The sequence below is a fragment of the Ochotona curzoniae genome, unplaced genomic scaffold, assembly GCF_017591425.1.
Source record: "Ochotona curzoniae isolate NIBS_2020 unplaced genomic scaffold, NIBS_Ocur_1.0 scaffold_2683, whole genome shotgun sequence".
NCBI lineage: Eukaryota > Metazoa > Chordata > Mammalia > Lagomorpha > Ochotonidae > Ochotona > Ochotona curzoniae.
This window is the reverse complement of record NW_024467100.1, coordinates 6,080,757-6,099,796: the sequence shown is the minus strand read 5'-3', so window position 1 is coordinate 6,099,796 and position 19,040 is coordinate 6,080,757. Positions and strand designations below refer to the sequence as shown.

The window sequence follows — 19,040 nt, the reverse complement described above, 5'->3', positions numbered from 1 at the left end:
CCGCCAGGTTGAGCCCCGCCCGGCCCTGCCCCCCACGCCCCATTGGCCAGCGCCCCGACTCTGCGCGTTCTGATTGGCGGAAGCAGCCGCCGCTCCGAGGAGTGAGTCACCTTAGCCAGGTGCGACCCTGCGCGTTACTCACCACAGGGTCGGATTGGCACCCTACGTGCGCAAGGCGCCTCTGATTGGCCCAGGAGGCGGCTTCGAATTCCTCAGCTTCGGCAGGTGAGAGCCCCCTGATTGGGCTGCGATCCTCAAGTAGGGGCGTTCTGACTGGCTGGGCTCTGAGGAGGAGATGGAGGACGGCCTCTGTGTTTTCCTAGGAGGAACCGGTCGGGCCGTGCGCCCCGCGAGGATTGGACCGGCTTGTTGAAATGCAAATTGCTTGGCGTTCCGTAAACCTTGATTCATTCCATGGCAGGCGTTGGGGAAGAGAATGCGCTAGTTCCTCTGTCCACTCTCTCTATTGACAGCGCTAGCTGTTTTCCGTACACTGCTGATGTGCAGCTTTTCCATTAACATCTGTGTTGCTACTGCTCAACACCGTTATTGTTTGCAGCGTCCATTTACAAAGACTTCATTCCAACCGTGCAATGTACATTTCAGTGTGTCTGTAGGAAAAATTAGTGACCAAAAATACCTAAACATTGCAACTGAAAAGTCCACACTTTCATTCATTCAAAAGAATAGTATCTTTAATCTTTTCCCTCCTTCAACTTTAACAAATAAATTATTTTCAGTTTCTTTTTTGAATGGCAGGGGACAGACAAGAGGGGCAAATGCAGAGTAATAGTCCATCTGCTGGTTCATTCCCCTCAAATGTCCAATATAAGCCAGACCTAGGCCAAGCTAAAACCAGGATCCCTGAACGCAGTCTGGGTCTGTCATGTGATGGCAGGGACCCAAGTTCCTGAGCCATCACGTGCTGCTTCCAGGGCTGTGCTAGCTGGAAGCTGCATCAGAACCTCCATCAGAGGGGTATCAGAGTCCCAAGTGATAACTTAACCAGAATGGCAGTAGCCCTACCCTGTCTACCACCCAGACTCACATTCCTTTCTTCACAGGTCTTACTACAAAAGTTCACTCCCAATACCCACTTTTTTAAAAGATTTATTTATGTTTATTACACAGTCAGATATATAGAGAAGAGGAGAGACAGAGAGAAAGATCTTCCATCTGATGATTCACTCCCCAAGTGGCTGCAACAGTCAGTGCTATGCTGATCCGAAGCCAGGATCCAGGGGAGGATTCAGAGACTGAGCCATCACACCAGACCCAAATGGTGAGTTCTTTTTAAGGATTTATTTATTTTGGCAGCCAGCACCCTGGCTCAACAGGCTAATCCTCCAACTTCAAGCACAGTCACCCCATATGATCACTGGTCATGTCCCAGCTACTCCACTTCCAATCCAACTCCCTACTTATGGCCTGGGAAAGCAATGGAGGCTAACCCAAGCTTGGGGCCCTGAAACCACCTTAGAGAGACCTGGAAGAAGCTCCTGGCTCCTGGCTTTGAATTGGCTCAGCTCTGGCCATTGCCTCTATTTGAGGAGTGAACCAGTAGATGGAAGATTTTTCTTTCTGTGCTTTCCTCTCTTTAAATCTGCCTTTCTAAAAAATAAATAAATATTTTAAAAGAAAATTTAAGCTATTAAAAATCAAGTGCTTTTTGTATTGGCAGCAATTACTCCATTTTTGTTGTTGTTACTATTTGTTTAAAGATTTAATTATTTGAAATGCAGAAAAAAAATAGGAGACAGAGACACAGAAAGAAATGGTCTGTCTACTGGCTCACTCTACAAATGACTTCAACAACTAGATCTGGGCAAGGCTGAACTCTGAAGCCCAGAACTCCAACTAGGGTCTTCCATAAGGGTAGAAGGGGCCCAGGCAAGCACTTAGACTGTCTTCTGCTGTCTTCCCACATGCAGTAGCAGGCAACTAGATGCGAAGCCAAGAAGCCACAACTCAAAGCGTCACTCGAAAACAGGAGCTTGCCAGTTCCTATTTCCTAAATTGTTTAAATACTGAAAGGCAGGAAGACGGAGAAAGAAATAAACAAAGACAGACCTGTCTGCTGGTTTACTCCCTAGAATGCACACAGCAGCCAGAGCCGGGCTGGGCTAAAGCCAGAAGCCAGGAACTCAATCCAGGTCTCCCACATAGGCAGCAGGGACTCATCACCTGCTACTTCCCAAAATGTATATTAGCAAGAAATTGGACTGAGAGTAGAGCTGGGACTTAAACCTAAGCTCTCTACATGCAATGTAGTCATTGCAAACTCTACCAAATACCCATTCCTAATTTTTTTTTTTGGGGGGGGGGGACATCCTCTATTGCTTCCCCAGGCCATAAGTAGGGAGCTAGATGGGAAGCGAAGCAGCTGAAACACAAACTCACACCCATATGGGATACCGGCCCATGCAAGGCAAGGATTTAGCCCACTAAGTCATCACACCAGGACCACCCATTCCTATTTTGAGATAGGTATAAGTCTCACAACCTTTCAGTCTCTGGGCCAGACGTCTTCATATCTTTTCAGTTGTCCTCATGCAACAGAGGAGCACAATTTTCCCAGAGCAAGTCTCCCTTCCCAGGGTCATCCTGTTCGTCACTGTACCAAGAATTCAGCCAGGCACTGCAGAAGCCATCTCCCCTGAGACAGATCTCAGTTCAATACCACTTTCCTGATTTCTAACTTTTTGTTATTGCCCATTTCACATCCCTGAAACTTACTGTACCCTGAAGATAGATATGATGAAAGCTATATCATTTACCTAGATAAAGATTATATTATATATAAAACATGTAAGTGCTTAGTACAGGACCTGGCACATTTTAAGCAATGAAATGATAGCTATCCTCATTACTCTATCTCAATGATCTTCATTTACTAAGAATGCATTTATAATGCAATAGCAGTATTACATTGTTGAATTAGTTGTATTCAGTTTGCAACAAAGTGAAACAAATTAGATTGTTCTAAGTAAAAAATTAAGTCAGATCTCCAGTTCAGCCCTGCCTTGGGGCTAGGGCAAATGGAGCCTCCTACAGCATGGTGGCTATGGGGGGTGTCCCCCGCCAGGCCGGACCCAATGCTGGGGACTCAGGCCGTGGTCACTGCTGCCAAGTTGTGACCAAGTCCTGGGCTATGGGTGACCAGTGCACCTATTTGGCACCAGGCTCTGCCTGCTGGTCACCTGGCAGCAAGCTCTGGGGATTTTAGCGTATGTAATTGCTGCCTAGAAACATCCATGGATAAGCCCAGTGTGAGTGTAGATTTGGGATGAATCCTAGGTGATTCCCAGAGAAGGGGTCACGGGAATTGCTTACAAGCCTGGGGACTGAGATCTGAGGGTTTGGAAGGGAGATTCCATAAGTTCTATTTGGACCAGACTGATTCACCAACCCAAATGGAAATCCTGAGATGGGCTATTAGCGTAGAGAATCGCTGACTGCCACACACCAGTCTACATGAAAGCTATGGATGGGGACCTATCTGGCAGGGCTAGGTACTAGTACCAGACCAAGTGGTGGAACAGGGGATGGGTCACACTTGGCAGGGTCAGAACACTAACCAACACACAAGAGAACCAGATCCAGGGGTAGATTCTTTAGGGGACGTGTGGGCCCAACCCTGTGGAAATAGAAGTCCCTTTGCTTAGCTCGCAAGTTGGGGTGGTGATGGGCTGAGCTATGTGTGACCATGGAATGTGCCATCACTTATGGGTAAAGGAACCAAACAACAGTCTGGGTGGGTCAAGGCAGCAGTACCCGAATGTGCACCCTAAAATAGGATTTGGGGTGGGCCGAGCTGCAACTGGAAGGGAACAGACCGGACAGGGCCAAGCAAACCTCAACTCACAAGGAACAACAGAATTCAGGATGGAGCACGGGTCATGCCAAACTAGGCTCTTACACTGACTAGTCTGGATGAGTCGGTGTACTAGGCCACAGCATCTAAGGCAATGGCTGAGATAGGTGAGGGGCTATGCCAACTGGGTCAGAGCAACCACTGACACATGAGTAATCGAGGGCTGGGAATAGACCTGGTTGGGGAGCTGTGAAAATATACCCTTGCTGGGTTGGGGATACCCCAGTGAGTACAGGGGCTAGAGTGGGGGCTGCGTTCTGGTCTGGATATGAATATAGTTGCAGTGTCCCTTGGCACAAGTGTGAACTGGGGCTGGGTGCATCTAACCAGGCTCGACTCCAGCACCATCTGCTGCTTGGAGAACCTAGGTAGATGCAGGACAGACTAGGCTAGGTCTCTGCCCCTACTGAACTATGTGTGAGCAGTGTCTGGGTATGGACAAGCCTTGGCTGGGCTGAAATATCCAACAATAAGAACTGAGATGGGTTGAAGGCCAGTCAGGAAAAGCCACTGTTACTGCCAGGACAGGAGCTGGACTGAGTAGGGCTGGCCCATGGACCCACCGGTATGCACAAGTTCTGGCACAGGGAGAGGTTCTGATGGAGGAGCTTGGGAAACTCTTCTGTCAGGACACAGTCCCTGCTGGTGAACACAAGAACCATGATAGGGAGCAACCCAGACCAGGCCAGAGAAAGATACTCACAGGCATACATTTGGCATGGGTCAAAGGCAGACCAGGCTGAACCAGTTCACACCACCTTTTGCGAATCCGAGCACCAGAACAGAGTGGGGGTCAGGTCGAGTTCAGTCACAACAAATACCAGTGCACATTACGGAAAGTCAAGCTGAGGTGAGCCGTACCAGATGTGGCCACAGTGCCCAACTAGCACATATGAGAACCAGGGAGGGAGGGGGCAAAGCCAGCAGGGGGAATGTGGGCTCCCCTGCTGGACAACTACTCCCACTGGAGATCCTGAATTGGGTCGGTGGCAGACCAGACCAGACAGGGCTGCAACACCTGTGGGCTTCATATGAGCTAGATCAGGGAAGGACCAGGCTGGACTGACTGTTCTGACTGATGCAAGCATAAATAAAAGTGGGTGAGGGTTGGTTGGGCTTAGCCACAGCATCAGCTGGCAGAGGCTGACACTGGGGGCTTAATCTGTCAAGTTAAACTCCAGAACTACCTGGAGAGTGCTTAACCCAGGAGTGGGAGTGGCCTAGTAGGGAGATGGTGGGCGCCTCCCTCTTTGGTTACCATTCCCACTGGAGAACATGTAAAACAGGACCAGGGCAGGGGTGATTAGAAAGGCACCGGCCAGGGCCTGGCGCAATAGCATAGGTTATAGTCCTCACCTTGCACGCCCGGGATCCCATATGGGCGCCGGTTCCATCCCAGCAGTCCCGCTTCCCTTCCAGCTCCCTGCCTGTGGCCCGGGAAAGCAGTCGAGGACGGCCCAAAGCTTTGGGACCCTGCACCCGCGTGGGAGACCCAGAAGGGGCTCCTGGCTTAGGATCGGCATAGCATCCACCGTTGCAGTCACTTGGGGAGTGAATCATCGGACGGAAGATCTTCCTCTCTGTCTCTCCTCTCTGTATATTCCTCTTTCCAATAAACAAAATATTAAAATAAATCTTTAAAAAAAAAAAAAAGAAGAAAAGCAGGGGAAGATGGCCTGCACCCGTGTGAGAGACCTGGAAGAGCTCCTGGTTCTTGGTTTTGGAATGGTTCAGCTCGAGTTGTTGCAGCCGCTTGGAGAGTGAACCATCTGATGGAAGATCTTCCTCTGTCTCCCTTCCTCTCTGTACATCCATCTTTCAAAAAAAATAAATAAATCTGGGCCCGGCAGCATGGCCTAGTGACTAAAGTCCTCGCCTTGAACGCATACACCAGGATCCCATAAGATTGCCGGTTCTAATCCCGTCAGCCCCGCTTCCCATCCAGCTCCCTTCCTGTGGCTTGGGAATGCAGTCGAGGATGGCCCAAAGCCTTGGAACCCTGCACCCGTGCGGGAGACTCAGAAAGAAGTTCCTGACCCCTGGCTTTGGATTGACATAGCATCAGCCGTTGCAGTCACTTGGGGAGTGAATCATCAGATGGAAGATCTTCCTCTCCGTCTCTCCTCTCTGTATATCTGCCCTTCCAATAAATGAATAAATAAATCTTTAAAAACAAACAAACAAAAATAAATAAATAAAAATAAAAAGCAGCAGGGCCAGCACGCTGGTATAGTTAACATATATTTGGCATTAACCAAGAATAGAATGCCCACCGGCCTTGGCTGCTTTTCTCCCAGCAGTGTAACACTTGCCTAGGTACAAGGCAACCTATAGGTACAAGTTGCCTATAGCTGGGGATATGTGTTTTCTATAATCTTTCAAAAAGGCTAATTTGGGAGAGAAGAGTATTGTTGTGACCAAATGGCTAGGCCTTGTGACACCCATATTTATCCATACTGAGTGCTGGTTCAAATTGTTAATGTTCTTCCTCCAATCCAGCTTCCTCACATCGCATCCTGGGAAGCAGAGGATAATGGCTGAAGTACTTGAGACCCTGCCACCCACGTAGGCAAACAAAATGACAGACTACCAGCTTTGGCCTGACCAGCTCTGGTTGTTGTGAATATTTGCAGGGTGAGCCAAAAGATGGAAAACTGATCTGTCTCTAACATTCTCCTCTTCAGGTAGATGAAAATAACTTTAAAAAAAAACACATTTACTTATTTTTATTGGAAAGTCAGATATACAGAGAGAAAAAGAGGTAGAGAGGAAGATCTTCCATCCATTAATTCACTCACTCCCCAAGCAGCTGCAACCACTGGAGCAGCACCAATCCAAAGCCAGGAACATCCTCCAGATCTCCCACTCAGGTGCAGGGTCTCAAGGCCTTGGGCCGTCCTTGACTGTCTTCCCAGGCCACAAGCAGGGAGCTGGATAGGAAGTGGAGCTACCAGAATAAGAACCAGCACTCATATGGGATCCTGGCGCATTCAAGGCGAGGACTTTAACTGCTAGGCCATTGCGCTGGGTCCAAAAATAACATTTTTAGAAAGCAGATTTTAAAACAACAAAAAATGACAAATTTTTAGAAATCAGAGAGTGGGTTTCTGATAAGAAAAACATTATGAAAGGATTAAATACAATATTTAAAAATCACTGTAGGTCTCAGCACAGTAGCCTAGTGGCTAAAGCCCTCACCTTGCAAGCGCCAGGATCCCATATGGGTGTGGGTTCTAACCCTGGCAACCCCACCTCCCATCTAGCTCCCTGCTTGTGGCCTGGGAAAGCAATAGAGGACATCCCAAAGCCTTGAGTCCCTGCACCCACATAGGAGACCCAGAAGCTCCTGGCTCCTGGCTTCAGATAGTCTCAGCTCCAGCCATTGCGGCCATGTGGGGAATGAATCAGCAGATAGAAGAACAGTCTGTATCTCCTTCTCTCTGTATATCTGCCTTTGCAATATAAGTAAATAAATAAATCTTTTTAAAAAATCATTGTAGCATTATACGTTAAGCCTCTACCTTCTGCAATGCCTACATTACATACAGGTTCCAGTTGAATCCTTGCCTGGCTGCTCCATTTTTTTTTTTTTGTAAGATTTTTTTATTGCAAAGTCAGATATATAGAGGAGAGACAGAGAGGAAGATCTTCTGACCGATGATTCACTCCCCAAGTGACTGCAATGGCTGGTGCCGTGCCAATCCGAAGCCAGGAGCCAGGACCTCTTCTGGGTCTCCCATAAGAGTAGTGCGGGGGGGCCCCGGTGGCATGGCCTAGTGGCTAAAGTCTTCACCTTGAACGTGGCTGGCATCCCATATGGGCGCCGGTTCTCCTGGGAATGCAGTCGAGGACAGCCCAAAGCTTTTGGACGCTGCACCCATGTGGGATACCCGGAAGAAGTTCCTGGATCCTGGCTTTGGATCGGCATAGCATCGGCCGTTGCGACAGAAGATATTCCTCTCTGTCTCTCCTCCTCTCTGTATATCTAACTTTCCAATAAATAAATATATCTTAAAAAAAAAAAAAAGAGAGAGAGAGTAATGCAGGGTCTCAAGGCTTTGGGCCGTCCTTGACTGCTTTCCCATGCCACAGCAGGGAACTGGATGGGAAATGGGGCTGCCTGGATTAGAACTAGCACCAAAATGGGATCCCAGCATATTCAAGGCAAGGACTTTAACTGCTAGGCTGCAACGCCAGTCCCTGGCTGCTCCACTTCTAGACCAGCTCCCTGCTAATGTACTTGGGAAAGTGGCAGAAGATGGTCTAATTTCTTGAGCCCCTGCACACACATAAGAAACCTAGATGCAGCTTCTGTCTTCACGTCGGCGCTATTTGGGGCCATTAAAGCTTTAAAGATAAACAAACAAACAGAATTCATCAGAGACTGCCTAAGAGCATCAAAGGAACAGTTGGTGAAGGGAATAATGGGTGAAGGCAAAGTTGGGTGGAAATGCTTGTTCAGCAAGAGCATTACAAAAGTTTAAAGGAAGAAAAGATAAATGAGAAAGACAAGTTGGTTGCAGTCCCAAGACCTAATGGAGAGAACAAATGGGATCCTGGGTGCTAGGTGAAGGTAAAAAGAGTATATCACGGGCCCGGCGCGGTGGCACAAGTGGTTAAAGGTCCTCACCTTGCACGCCCAAAATCCCATATGGGCGCCGGTTCTAATCCCAGCAGCCCCGCTTCCCTTCCAGCTCCCTGCCTGTGGCCTGGGAAAGCAGTCGAGGACAGCCCAAAGCTTTGGGAACCTGCACCCACGTGGGAGACCCGGAACAGGCTCCTGGCTTCGGATCAGCATAGCATCGCCCGTTGCGCTCACTTGGGGAGTGAATCATCGGACGGAAGATCTTCCTCTCTGTCTCTCCTCCTCTCTGTATATCCGCCTTTCCAATAAAAAAAATAATAAAAAAAAAATTTGATCACAAAGAAAAAAAAAAGAGTATATCACCCTAACAAGAAGTATGTGGGATATTGGTAAATCTGCAGGTGGGCAGAGGTTGGAGAAGTGAGACAGAGACGTGAGGCTGAAGAACATACTGGGAACATGTCTTATTACACTTGGTGAGCATTGCTACATGTCTGCTGGATATATCAGACACTAATTTCATTTATTTTTAAAATATTTATTTATTCATTCATTCATTTATTCATTCATTTATTTATTTGAAAAGCAAAGCAACACAAAGAAAGAAATTTTGGTTCAGTCTCCAAATTGCCACAACAGCTGGGGCTGGGCCAGGCCAAAGGCAGTAGCCAACAACATCCACATGAATGACATGAGCTGTCTTCCTTTGCCTTCCCAGGCGTGTCAGCAGGGAGCTGGATCTGAAGTAGGGCATCAGGAATCAAACCATCACTCTGGTATGGGATGGCGGCATGGCAAGGAGCAAACTACATGCACTGCACCACCATGGCAGCCGGATACCTAACAAACACATGTGAGTTTTACTCCAACTTTTGGATCTCAGGGAGAGAGTAAGTGCTTAATTGATTTGATCGTAGCAAGGGTTTGCCTAAACAAGTGATGAAAGGAATAGCAAGGCTGATAAATTCGCAAAAACTTTTTTTAGTTCTTTTGTTACTATAAGCAATTATAAGTATACATTTATACTATCTTACTTTACTTTTTTAAAAAGACTTATGTGTTTTTATTGGAAAGTTAGATATACAGAGAGGAGGAGAGTCAGAGAGGAAGATCTTCCATCCAGTGATTCATTCCCCAAGTGGCCACAACGGCTGGAGCTGAGCCAATCCGAAGGCAGGAGCCAGGAGCTTCTTCGGGTTTGCAGGGTCCCAAGGCTTTGGGCCATCCCTGACTGCTTTCCCAGGCCACAAGCAGGGAGCTGAATGGGAAGTGGAGCTGCTGGGATTAGAACCGGCACCCATATGGGATTTCGGACACGAGCAAGGCAAGGACTTTAGCCATTAGGCTACCATGCCAGGGCTACTACTATCTTCTCACCGACCAGTGTATCTTAGAGATCTTTCATGATTACACTAAGAACTTCCTCATTCTTTCTTGCAGCCACACAACATTCTATTGTATGCCTATATTGTTTAATTAGTCTGTTACAATTATGAATGCTTCAGTTACTTCCAGTTTGAGGCTAGTATAACATGATGAATAAAGACATGCATATATCATTAATACATAGAGACCAGTTCATATGATGCAGTATATTTGTAGGATGTAGTCTTTAAAACTGTGAAACTCGCTTGGTCTCAGCCCCTACTGAGCCATGTGTGAGCTGTATGTGGGTATGGACAAGCCGTGGCTGAGCTGAAACATCCAACAGTAAGAACCAGATTGGGTTGAAGGCCAGTCAGGAAAGGCCACTGTTCCTGCTAGGACAGGAGGTAAACTGAGTAGGGCTGGCTCATGGACCCCCTGGTATGTGCGAAATCTGGCATTGGGAAAGAAGACCTAAACTGACTTCTCAGCTCCCTGCCTTTGTCCTGATGCAGGCCTGGCTGGTGTGGGCATTTAGAGAGTGAGGCAGCAGATGGAAGATCTCTCTCTTCCTAGGACATCTATAGAAAGTGGCCATAAAGAAAGTCTTAGCCTATTTTTAAACTATTGAAATCATTTAGTGTGTGTTTTTTCTCCACAGTGCTGTTTAAATGAGTCTATTCACTTTGTAGAAGTTTATCAAGCTGTGCACTTATGACATCTGACCTTATGAAATCTATTTTTTTCCATTAGGGTATGCTTTTCCAGAGCCAGCCACATGTTTCCTTCTGTCTGGTTCCAATGGCAGCTGTGCTCTCTACATTTATCTTACGGTGCTTATTATTTACACTCATGTGTAATGAGTAATGTAATTATTCACACCCATGAGCTTTAATTCATCCGTTCTGTATAACAGATCCTTTACAGGTCTGAGACTCTCACAATAATCTGAGATAAATCTTGTAACTCCCAGCTTGCAAGTAAGGAATGTGATTGTTGGAATAGTTAACATTAACTGACTGTGAAATAGAACTTCAACTCCTGTAATCTTTGCTCTTCCCACAATCGCATGCTATCATCCATGAGTGCTGTTTCCAATTTTGTCCCTCACCTTCTTCTTCCTGGGGATGACTACACCCTCACTGTAACAGTCAGCATCTATGCAGTGCCTTCCCGTAACTGCATCCTGTTTCAACATGAGCCACCTGACGATAAACTAAACAGCCCCACCCCGCAAAGAGCTCAGTCCGAAGAAGAGCCGAGCCAGTTCTGATGCTGAGTGGTAAGCGCTGTAATAGAACTGCGACTGTACCCACTGTTGTGTGTCTTGCATCTTTCATGGAAATTCTGTTATGTAATTTTTATCTGTTATTTTTCTCCTTCTTGAGTCTGAAAGCCCTCTTGATGAGAACAGCAAATCCTCTGCCAAATACATTCTTCTGATTCTTATGAAATGGAGAGTGATACAAAGGACTGGAAGCTTCCCAGACAGGGAAAATGGTGGGTAAAGGGGTCAAGAAGGAAAAGGGTATCCTTCGGTCACTGACGCAAAACAGCCTGATGGGATCAGGCTCTGGACTTTAAGTTTGAAATGGCAAGGTGAGGGCCCTGCAGATTGTTCAAAAGGACAGTCTAAGCCATCGGCCTGGCAACCAGGCAACAAGGACCTATTGTAAATTATCAACTCCTACTGATAAGATTAAAATGTTATTTTAAGATTGGGCAGGCAGTGATGCTTCAGAAAGGCTGAAATTAGAAGGTTCGGAAGGTCAGAAGGCTAGTGAGGCTTAGCAAACACCTACTGAGAACTCACGTTCCAAGCACTGGAGGTCAACGAAACAGCAAAGGCAACAGGGGCCTTTGGAGGCTCTCACAATGAAGTGAGAGAGACAAACACACGAACAACAAAAATGTGGTACAACAGACACGATGACAAGAGTATGGTGAGCACTAACCTGGAATTCAGGAGGATGCAAGGCGGGTAATCGGCATGAAGAGGAAGGCAGAAGGTAGCTGGGAACGTGCAAACAGCAGGCAAGCCTAGTATTTCCGTCACAGCGGCTGGAAGTCAACTATGAGGAAAGGAAACTTTAAAAAGTCAGCTAATGGGTTGGAACAGCCTGTCAGGGTTATGAACCAAACAAGTTAATGAGGGAGAAAGAAGAATGTGCTTAACCATGGTCAAGCCAGAGGGCATGGCATGTAGTGGGCCAGGTCACTTGTCTTAAAGGACTCTCTCTAATAATCTACATCAGCCGTGAAGCCAAAGGAAGCCAAAAGTATACACCGGTGGCAGGCCAGGAAAGGGGTCAGAAAACTAACTCATTCATGGTAATAAAAGATAGAAAGTGCTTGCCTGGGTAGAGAGAAGCAGTGGAATTGAGTGAAAAGGGGCTCCTAGAGCAATCCTGAGTCTCCTTTAGAATGGAAGTTACAAGTAAACATACTTAAAACTCAATGAACTGAGCACGTAAGAATGTACTTCTGTAGGAAGATTACGCCTCAGTAATAACAAACGCTATAACCATAATCCTCAGGGAGAGAGGAAAAAAGAACAGAACTCAAAGAGGGAAATTAGAACCCAGGAGAAATTTCCCCACCTGGGAACCAGATGGATTTGAGTATTACGAGAAAAGGAAATTGACATCTTCTATTTGCATGACCTTAATCTACACTCCTGACCCTAATCTAGACTCCTGTATCAGCTTTATCTCCAAACCAAAAGTGTTTAGCTAAAAAACAGACAACAATGGATTGTGATTAGCCCAGAAAGTGAGATACTTACGTGACAGGACTCAAGTGAATGAAAGATTTTACGTCAAGTGTGGACGGTCGGTCAAAAGATGCTAAAGGGTTGGGTCCAACCAAGAGGCACAGGAAGGACAAGGAGGTGAGAGAAAAGCAAGGAATGCAGGCAAGATGAGAGCATTGATCCCTCTGTCATCCTCAACCTTCTCCACAGTAAAGGAATACAACTCTTACAAGTCATATTTAACTTAACTGGATTTGTGATGCCACCACTTGTGATGCCTCACTCCCACTCATATCAGAGTGCCTGCTTGATTTTTAAAAAGAGATTTATTTTTATTTAGAAAGTAAATATTTGCAGAGAAATAAGGAGAAACAAAAATCTTCCATCTGCTGGTTCACTACCAAAATAACCTCAAAGTCAGAGTTGAGCTGATCTGAAGTTGGGAGCCTGGAGCTTTTCCCAGGTCTCCCACATGGAGAGTGCCAAGGAATTGGAACTTCCTCTGTTTTCCCAAGCCATCAGCCAAGAGCTGGAGCAGCCAGAACATGAACCAGTGCCCATATGGGATGCTGGCACCACAGGTGGAGGATTAACTTGATATGCCATCACACCAGTCGCACACATACTCCGTTTCTGATCTAGCTACCTGCTGGAAGATGGCTCAAGTGCTTAGGCCCCTGTATCCATGTGGGAGACTCAGATGCAGCTCCTGACTCCTGGCTTCACCCTGTGGCAGCCATTTAGGGAATGAACCAGTAGACAGAAGGTCAGTGTCTACCTTACTCTCCTGTGTCACCGTGCCTTTCAAATAAATCTTTAAAAAAAAAAAAGGAAGGAAGGAAGGAAGGAAGAAGGAAGGAAGGAAGGAAGAAAGAAAGAAAGAAAGAAAGAAAGAAAGAAAGAAAGAAAGAAAGAAAGAAAGAAAGAAAGAAAGAAAGAAAGAAAGAAAGAAAGAAAGAAATTACCCCAGAAAATGAGATAAATGAGATACTTGAGAAGTTAAAATCTGAGCCTGGCGCCATGGCCTAGTGGCTAAAGTCCTCGCCTTGATCGCACCAGGATCCCATATGGGCTCCGGTTCTAATCCTGGTGGCCCTGCTTCCCATCCAGCTCCCTGCTTGTGGCCTGGGAAAGCAGTCAAGGACGGCCCAAGGCTTTGGGAACCTGCACCCACGTGGGAGACCTGGAGGAGATTCCTGGTTCCTGGCTTTGGATCAGCACAGCACTGGCCGTTGCAGTCACTTGGGGAGTGAATCATCGGACAGAAAATCTTCCTCTCTGTCTCTGCTCCTCTCTGTATATCTGGCTTTGTAATAACAATAAATAAATCTTTAAAAACAAAAAGAAGTGAAAATCTGCCACTGAAATATTTTAAATAAGGGTGGGCTTTTGGTACATGGTTAAAACACCACTTGGCATGCCTGGATATCACATTCACGTGCATGGGTTCCTGTCTTGGCTCCATCCTCCACACCAGCTGCCTGCCAGTGTTCACTGGGAGGCATGGTATTTGAGTCCCTGCCACCCACAGATGACATTCAGATTGAGATCCAGTTCTTGGCCTTAGCCTGAGCTTTTCCAGCATTTTAAGGGTAAACCAGTGACTTTCTTTTTGAAATAAATATTTTTTATTTTTTAAGATTCATTTTTATTGGAAAGTCAGATACACAGAGAGGAGGAGAGACAGACAGGAAGATCTTCCATCCGATGATTCACTCCCCAAGTGACCACAATGGCCAGTGCTGAGTCAATCTGAAACCAGGAGCCAGGAGCTCTTCCAAAGTCTCCCAAACGAATGCAGGGTCCCAAGGCCTTGGGCCGTCCTCAACTGCTTTCCCAGGCCACGAGCAGGGAGCTGGATGGGAAGTGGAACTGCCGGGATTAGAACTGGCACCTGGATCCTGGGACGTTCAAGGCAAGGACTTTAGTCGCTTGGCCACCGCACCAGGCCCGAAATAAATCATTTTAAAATGTGTGTGCTTTTTGTTTGTTTTGTTTTTAAATTTGAAAGATCTACAGAAACATGGAGGAAAAGAGAAGACCTTCCAGTCACTGGTTCACTCACCAATCACAACAACTGGAGCTGAGCTGATCTGAAGCTAGGAGTTGCCAATTTCTTCTGGGTCTCCCAAGGAGACCCAGATCATCTTCTGCTGCTTTTCCAGGCCATAAGCAGGAAACTGGACTAGAAGTGGAGCCACCAGGACACAACAAGCGCCTATTGAGAATACTGGCGTTTGCAGGCAGAGGATTAGCCTGTTCAGCCACCATGCCAGCCCCTCTCTGCCTTTCAATTAAAACAAAACTTTTTTTTTTTTTAAATAAGGATGTACTTATTCATTTGAAGAGTTACAGGGGCCTGTAGTAAAATATTGCAACTCCAGGTCAGTGAGCATAGGATTACAATTGATGGATAACATTTGTATGAGAAGAACTGAATGGATACCATTTTGTGTAACTGAGTGGATAGCATTGCAATGAAAACACTTGGTGGGATATACAAAAGAGTTCCAAACAAGGGTATGGAAACTATTGATGGGTCCTTTGGATAAGCTCAATACCTCCTTCCTTATCCTATGTGACCCTCAGTCTATAAAAGTTTGATGCCACTAATAAACTTCTGCTATTGACCATCAATCAATAGTCCACATGTGTTATTATCAGCTCGGTGCACCAAGTGATTGCTGAAGGACAGCGTAGAGGGCCCAGCACAGTAGCCTAGCGGCTAAAGTCCTTGAGTTATAAGCACCGGAATCCCATATGGGTGCTGGTTCTAATCCCGGCAGCTCCACTTCCCATCCAACTCCCTGCTTGTGACCTGGGAAAGCAGTCAAGGATGGCCTAAAGCCTTGCGACTCTGCACCCATGTGGGAGACCCGGAAGAAGCTCCTGGCTCCTGGCTTCAGATCGGGGCAGCACTGGCCATTGTGGCCACTTGGGGAACGAAATCAGCAGTTGGAAGATCTTCCTTTCTCTATGTATCTCCTGTCTGTATAGCTGTCTTTCCAATAAAAATAAATAAATCTTTAAAAAAAAAAAAAAAAGAGAGAGCGAGAAGCTACTGGTTTACTCCCCAAATAACCGCAACAGCCAGAGCTGAGCTGAAGCCAGGAGCCCAGAGCTTCTTCTGTCTCCCACATGGATAAAGAGCCTCAAGCACCTGAGCAATCCTCTACCGCTTTCCCTGACACATTGGCAGAAAGCTGGATCTGAAGTGGAACAGCCCCATAAATAAGCATTTGTTTAAAAGATAGAGGGTAGGATTTGATCAAACCATAGACCATGCTAAAGGGGAAGTTATATACCTACTGTATTGTTGAATTCTGTAACTTATTATTGTCTTATAATCTTATGTATATTATTATATCTTATTTTCAGTAAGTTTGTGCTATTTCATTAAAAAAAAAGACTTATTTTTATTTTAAAGGCAAAGTTGCAGAGAGGAGAGATACAGATCTTCCATCTACTGGTCTACCCCATAAAAGGTCACAATGGCTGGTCTAGACATAGGAGCCAGGACACTACCATAACATGATTTAAAGCAGGTAGCAACAGATATATGGGCTGTGGACTCAAGTTAAATTTGTACTTAAATCATCATATTCCCTAGCTAACAGCTTTGTGATTTTCAACTAGTTACCTAGCCTATTTATATATCCCAGTTCTCAAACCTATACAATAAGGGTAACAGGGACTTTTCTGAACTTGTGTTTTGTGCATTTGGTTAATATGATGCTAACATTAAATAATAAACACCTGTTTGAATCTCAAAAAAAAAAAAAAAATAGGAACCAGGAACTTCTTCCAAGCCTCCCATGTGGAGGCAGAATCCCAAGGACTGAGCAATCTTCTTCTGCTTTCCCAGGCCATAAGCAGGGAGCAGGATGGGAAGTGAAGCAGCCAGAATATAAATTGGTGCCCATATGGGAAGCTGGCACTACAGAGGTTTAGCTGAATATACCACAGTGTTGGCCACCTATTTCGTTATTTTTAACCAATTAATATTTGTTAAACACAGTGGGGAATCAGATCAGTGTTAATAGAAAGACCCGTTAGGGTGGCCTAGGAAGCGTTCCTCATATGTCATCCGTAGCAGGGAGAAATGGTAGGGATGAGGGCCCCATCCTTTTCCCTCAGCCAAAGGTTGCCCTTTTATTTTCTCAACTCAGGAAACAAGCTGAGAAAAGTGACGTTGGGACTGAGGAACTGAAGGAGTATCTGGGAACATTTGGCCCACGGGCCATATGAGAGCCACAAAGTCATTTAGTCTGATGCTGCCAAGGCAACCACAAGCAGGACTTGTAGCCATTGGGGAGTGAATCAGCAGACCCAAGGGCTTCCTCCTTGCATATCTGACTCCCCTACCCCACCTCCGCCCAAAAAAATCTAGGTCAGCATTAAGCTACTTGCAACCTTGGCTCCTAACATCCAAAAGGGAGACCAGATGGAGTTCCAGGCTCCTGGCTTTGACCTGAACCAGCTCCAGTTATTGCAGCCATTTAGGGAGTGAACGTGTGGATAAAAAAATCGATCTATCTCTGTGCCTTTCAAATACATATTTTTTTTTTAAGTTTAAAGGACATATAACCCGCTTCAAATATTCTGTCAAACAGTACATAAACAAAAGGCAGGGGTGTGGTACAGCCAATCAGAACCGTGGGGTGGTGAAACAGTGGAACTTGTTGCTGATTGGATATCAGAAGCACCTGACAGCTCACCAAAGCTCCAAGCCCCAGATTCTCAATGTGGAATAAGTCAAACTTTTTTTTTCCTCCCCTTGAGCTGCTAGAGTCTGATGTGCATCCTGGGCCTCTAAAAAGAAACCTGTAGTTTCTCTCAAACAGAATTTGGGGCTTGGGGGTGTAGAGTTTAAGGATGCTGAACAGATAAATGATCCAGGAAGTCTAAATCAAACACGTGATGATGACTGGAGCGGTCTCTGGTCCACCTGACAAATGAATGCTTTGAATGCCTTGAGGAAATGCTCTTTATTGGATATTTTCATGTGCACTGGAATGCTGCCCCAGCCCCAGCAGGTCAGCCCCTTCATCCTCCTCAGTTGGGGCATCCACAGCATCACTCGCCACCTGCTCCCTAACCCTGTTTCTCCAACCATTCTCTATAGGCCCCAGCGTAGTTTCGTGCCCTGTAGAGACAAGAACAGTGGAAAGGCAGGCCCAGCAGGCAGTCCCCAACGCCTTCCCAAGGGTCAGCCAGGCCTGTCCCCTACCCTATGTATCCAAGCTTCTGGGCCAGCTGTGTGGCCAGGGAGCCCCGCCTGCCCATCTGACAGAAGAAAATGAGATTTTCATCTTGCAGCTTTGGCTTCTGAGCTGAATACAGAGCCTGGAAAGCAGCTGGCTCCATCTGCAAGGCACTTTCCAACTCTGACACTGGGAGGAGTGGAGAGGACACAGGCAAAAACCCGTGGTTTAGTACCCTGGGTGTCAGAAGCCGAGCCTGGAAGAGCTGAGCCCCCTCCAATGGGCCTCAAAACAACAGGATGTCCCAACCCCCACCTAAAGCAGCAACTTACAGCTCAGGAGGTCAACCAAACAACCTTTGACCCCAGCCACTTCCTGCTGTGAGGAGGTGCCCGGTTTGGCACCCAGCCCCGGGAGGTCGGGTATAAAGAAATTGGTTGGCCCCTCTCCCCACCAGCCAACTACCCCTCAAACTGGATGGGCTGGTTCTGCTGCCAGGACCTGCTTCCAATCAGTCCTTTTCTCAGGAAACTGAGGGATGGCTTAAAGAGGGATGCCGGATCCCTGGTAACCATGCTTTGGGAAACCTTGCTAAGCCCCCCACTAATGGTGCTAGTCTAACATGGGGATGGACCTCCCTTCTCCATGCAATACCCGGGATGTTGATTGCCCCTGGGATGGTCCCAGCTGCTGCTTCCTCCCGAGATCGCACATCGAAGAGCTGGGCCCGGCCGGACGCTAGGAGTGAACAGAGTTCAGGGAACGAGACGCCAGGTGCTGAGGAAGGGAGCACGAGTGCATTCAGGGATGGGGTTCCCAGGGCTGAGTTCCCCAGGGGGCTCAGTCCCCGGGCTGAGTTCCAATCCAGGGAGGTATGCAAGATCTTAGTCCCTTGCCACGCCCCCACCCCACCTCCTCACCACCCCTGCCCCCCTTGGCTCCTTATTGGACAAGGTAAGGTCTCAGTATAGCCTGCAGGTACCTCCAGCCATGGTGCAAGCCGCAAATCGCAGGAATAAAGCCAAGGCCCTCCCCCGCGGTGTCCTCTCCCTTCAGAAGCTGCCCAGAACCGGAAGTGAAGGGCCAGCCTCCTGCTCCACCCCCACAGCACCTGTTAGTGGTGCTTGACGCCAGTTCACAGGAGACACCATAGCAATTCCCCAGCGTGTGCAAGAAAAAACTCATTCATCTGGCACAGGTACTGGGACCCAGCAATTCACCCTAAACTCCACCCAGCCATTAATGGTTCAAGAGCTTCAG

General features: G+C 46.9%; 1 protein-coding gene across 3 annotated transcripts; it reads right to left on the bottom strand.

Annotated features, from left to right (window-relative positions):
• Window positions 1–17,108: 17,108 nt before the first annotated feature.
• Window positions 17,109–18,987, bottom strand: TSTD1 (thiosulfate sulfurtransferase like domain containing 1). Of its 3 annotated transcripts, none has more exons than XM_041003424.1 (4): window positions 18,763–18,987; window positions 18,435–18,557; window positions 17,807–17,969; window positions 17,109–17,722 (listed from the first exon to the last, which is right to left on the bottom strand). In XM_041003424.1, exons 1-4 carry the CDS (start codon window positions 18,770–18,772, stop codon window positions 17,671–17,673), a joined length of 348 nt encoding a protein of 115 aa, XP_040859358.1. In that variant the 5' UTR covers window positions 18,773–18,987; the 3' UTR covers window positions 17,109–17,670. The 3 variants fall into 3 exon arrangements, with proteins under 3 accessions (XP_040859358.1, XP_040859359.1, XP_040859360.1); XM_041003425.1 differs by having other exon boundaries at window positions 18,435–18,518; XM_041003426.1 differs by lacking the exon at window positions 18,435–18,557 and having other exon boundaries at window positions 18,763–18,772.
• Window positions 18,988–19,040: the final 53 nt, after the last annotated feature.